The sequence below is a fragment of the Fusarium oxysporum genome, chromosome 2 (genome assembly GCF_000149955.1).
Source record: "Fusarium oxysporum f. sp. lycopersici 4287 chromosome 2, whole genome shotgun sequence".
Lineage (NCBI taxonomy): Eukaryota > Fungi > Ascomycota > Sordariomycetes > Hypocreales > Nectriaceae > Fusarium > Fusarium oxysporum.
Window position 1 is genome coordinate 4,970,248 of NC_030987.1, and position 4,102 is coordinate 4,974,349.

General features: G+C 47.6%; 1 protein-coding gene across 1 annotated transcript; it reads left to right on the forward strand.

Moving 5' to 3' along the window:
- Positions 1 to 1,778: 1,778 nt before the first annotated feature.
- On the forward strand, positions 1,779 to 3,656 carry FOXG_15866 (uncharacterized protein). The gene is made up of 4 exons (XM_018395978.1): positions 1,779 to 2,229; positions 2,293 to 2,580; positions 2,644 to 2,774; positions 2,827 to 3,656. The coding sequence occupies exons 1-4, from the start codon at positions 1,950 to 1,952 to the stop codon at positions 3,406 to 3,408; spliced, it is 1,281 nt and encodes a 426-aa protein (XP_018256485.1). The 5' UTR covers positions 1,779 to 1,949; the 3' UTR covers positions 3,409 to 3,656.
- The last annotated feature ends 446 nt before the right edge of the window (positions 3,657 to 4,102 follow it).

Below are 4,102 nucleotides of genomic sequence, written 5' to 3' on the forward strand. Positions count from 1 at the left end.
GCTATTAATAACGAAGCCGACGCTTAGTTCTTGGATGGCTTTTATTTTCGCCCTTGGTATAGCGCTCTGTTTAAGCCGGCGCCTTTTCGGTGTTGCACCAGAATAAATATCAATGACACCTTCATCACCAGGACTTGACTCGCTAGACTGGCTAGCTGGGGTAATCCGGTGAGCTCTACGCAGGTCTGTCAGCTGCTGGATATCTTGTCAATGAGATTGAACGGGATAAGCAGACTTTCGAAGATGGTCCGCTGCGGAAGACGTGGCTTGCACCGAAAATAACTCCCGCTGCGCCTCTCATATCGCATCGATTGCAGCACCAGACGTGACCTATCGGTAGATCTTAATAGTTCAGCTCAACTAGGAAGGTCCCGTGCGACCTAATCCAGCTCTTCCTGCCCTTTGCACCTTTTCGAGCTAACAAATCCTCCTGGACGAAGCGACGGTTCTTCCAGGTAATCTTGGGCAGATTCTCAATGGTCGGGTTGGGAGGTAAAGCTCCAACGGCTGCTTCTTCCAACTGCTTGGCGACCGTTTTAGGCTGAGACAATCGTGAGAAGACGGAAGAAGGAGGTGTAGGGCAAGGTGTCAATGTTGTTGGCGGAAAGCCAGCTGGCGACGGGGAGAGTGGCGAGTTCGACATCCTACTGGTGAAATAGAATAAAAACCACGTATAGAAGGGATTATTTTGATGGCGCGACATGGTTGGAAAACGCGTTCCACATTGCATACGCGCGGTGGGCTCATGCGTTAGATCACGATAGCAGACACTAAGCTTTGCCGCTAATCCCCCGCTATTTGAGAGTAGACTTCCATCTGCGACTATCTAGTGTAGGGTAGTGGTTCGGGAAGATCTGGATTTTCCCTCGAAATTAGACGATCACATGATGCATATGTAATATGTCAATTATTTCAACTTTAGAAATGTGTGATTCGATTGATTTGATTGGGGTGATTGATTGATTGAGTTGACATATGACGAGCGCTGCTTCTGAGGGAACCGAAAGGTTCAGGCCAGGTCTCTTCCGGATTCAATATACGTTATACCATCCATCCAGTCGTGTGGGTAGATACTGGTTGCCAAGAGAAACCATCCGTATACTCTTTCCCGTCGGAACAAGTGATTAGATATCAAAGATTAAGTGACTGATCAAGCAGCATCATCGGGCCTAGCTCTACTCCTTTCGATGAACCCACCACTAAGATTAAGCATAACCGTGTATCCTTGAACTAAATGATCATAAGCTCTTATTCTTTTATCAAGCATGAGAAGCCCAATTGTTGTGCTGGGAGAGAACTGTGTTCGTTTTACCGTTTTAAGCCCAAATCGTGAAAGTTTGGAGAAAATATGCCTTATTATATAGAGAATCACCTCTGGCTTTCAGCCATATCCATGTTTACAAATAACACATCTATAACACAGTTGAAAGTCTCCTTAATCAGGTGTGGAGCCTGTATCGCTGCTTTTAACCATCTCCATGTCAACTAACAGACACACCATTCGCTATCACGAAGAAGCGAACCTGGCCCACTTTATCCATCATAGCTCCCTATCACCGTCCCATGATCTATCAATATATCATAAATGAACGGAGTATATGTATATGTGAGACGTTTGAAAGGGCCCTGTTTTTCCTCATCAAGCCAGATGGCGGCAAGCAAACTCCACTCCAGGGCCGTTCCCTGCCAATCGTAAAACCCAGTTTGATGACGTAAGGATAAGCGCGAAATGACAACGCAGGCCGCCCGCGGCTCATTTCTCAAAGACAACTGACTGATGCGAAATCGCAGATTCGTTACACTGATCATCACAACAATATCTTCATTCTTCCCTTGTCTGTCATACTTTTTCTTTGCCCTTTCATTGCGCGACTCATTGCTTGTATCTGCAAACCTCTCCTTCTCTCCACTCTCGACGCGTGCATACCTGACCGCGTCAAAACGCTACAATGGGCAATCGCAAGAGATCGCGATCTGTCGGGGAGGAGAACCGCGCTTATTGCCCTTTTACGATTTCTTACGCGACGGGTCTTTCGCCAGCCGCACAGGAACGTCACAAGAATAAGAAGCGGAAGCGCGACGGCCAAGATGATGATAAACGGGTTCAAATCCAAATCTCTCCCTTCTCACCAACAGGCAGCTTCGAGACCCACGATACCATGGATCTATACTATACGGTCGAGCCCGGCAAGCGATGGCAAGATATGACGCGCTATAACAGCTTTGTCCGTAAGTATCCGATGAAATCTCGCCGTCGTTCAGACTGAGGGGCTTATGGCTGATTCTTGGCAGTCAACAACGTCAAGTACTACAGCGAAGGGTTCGTTCAGGTTGCCAACGAGTTTACCATTGAGCAACAAAAGTCTCAAAGTGATGGCAAAGGTAGTTTCGAGAAAAACAATGATGAATGGGTCGCGCGCGTCCTCGAGATTCGTGCTTCCGATGAGCATCACGTTTACGCCCGCGTGTACTGGATGTACTGGCCCTATGAGCTGCCTCCCGGAACCCTTGACGGCAAGAAGACTGTTCAAGGTCGCCAGCCGTACCACGGCGCTAAGGAACTTATCGCCTCCAACCACAGTATGTTCTAGCATACTGACCGATATTATGCGGTGCTGCAGCGCGTCTAACCGACTTTTCTAGTGGATATTATTAATGTTGTCAGTGTTACAGGGCCCGTCACCGTCAATCAATGGATTGAGTCCGATGACGAGGAGATTACAGACGAGCTTTACTGGCGTCAAGCATACGACTGCCGTACCTCGGAGCTTTCCGTATGTTGCGTGGTACCTCATCTTGTCTCCGCAAGCGCTAATATGCATATAGTCGGTTGAACTTATATGCAAATGCCAAACTCCCGCCAACCCCGATAAGACCCTTATAGGATGCACGAGCTCGGAGTGCGGGAAATGGATGCATCAGGAATGTATGGCCCACGACATTCTCATGCAAGTCTACGAACGACTGGGAACCGATAAACCTCATCGAACCGAGGGATTGATGGTGGAGAAAATGAAGCTCGAGGAGGCAACGGATCCTCTATCGCCCATAGATGCTGAGGAGCAGAAGACCCAGTCTACGGTCAATGTCCGGGATGGGACAACTCAAGCTAATATCCACGTCAAGAAGGCTGTTCGTGAATCCCGTCGTGAGATAGAAACCCCAACAGCTGGGCCAACACCCTCTAAGTCTATCGCCACCGCATCGGTTAAGGGATCAGCCAAGGGAGGCCGCAAGAAGAAGATCGCAGACTCCAAGCCATACCAAGGACTCTTTGAGGCCAACCTCAAATTGCAAGACGGCCCCACAGCGTGGGAGATCCGCGACCTGCGTGAAAACGTAACAGGTGGTGATAAGACTTGGACTGAGAAGGCCTCGTGTTTGGAATGCGGCGCTAACATCGACTAAATACTTAAGAAACGGACTATATGACTACACCGGGTTTGCTTATGTGAGTTGACTTATCGAGGTTTTGGCGACGGCGAAATTTGGGATTGCTTATGCCAGTTATTTGACTCCGTACGTGGCTCGTGGGAAATCCACGCTTGTAACACCATCAACTCGACATCGTTGCCTACCCGATAAGGCTTACATAGCGATAAAAAGAGACCAATAGCCCCGAGTAGCCAAAAATAAAAAATAAAATTAAACACAAATTGAAGTAGACGACAGGACTAAACATCAAATTGATAAACGTCTTTCATATAGAGTGCTAAATTAAGAGCTGCGTTACATCATCTCCATCAAACGGATGAGATACTTGATCGGTGGCGTGAGGAGAAAGAAATCTGTCTAGAAAGTAGAGCAAATATCATCTTAGAAGAAGCCTACTACCCAACGGACGAGATGGACATAGACTTGCAGTTACCGGTACTGGCTGAATCGTCAAGAGAATGTGGTCGAGGCTGGTTGGCTCCAGGGATGATATGTGGAAAGAGAGTGGATAATGGAAGGACCTTTTCTCGATACTGCATGTAGGTATTAAACTTAACAAGTAGTTTTTGGCTTAAGTACGCAATCGTCAAGGAATAGTGACAAAGGATGACAGGAAAGAGTCCATTTCACGCCTATGTGGTGAGTCATGTTCAGGAGTAGCACTGTA

Bases quoted from the DNA above. Each gene is read 5' to 3' on its own strand.
- FOXG_15866 (XM_018395978.1), top strand. From the start codon at position 1,950: ATGGGCAATCGCAAGAGATCGCGATCTGTCGGGGAGGAGAACCGCGCT. The intron at 2,230-2,292 runs GTAAGTATCCGA...GATTCTTGGCAG, and splicing joins GCGCTATAACAGCTTTGTCC to TCAACAACGTCAAGTACTAC. The intron at 2,581-2,643 runs GTATGTTCTAGC...CGACTTTTCTAG, and splicing joins ACTTATCGCCTCCAACCACA to TGGATATTATTAATGTTGTC.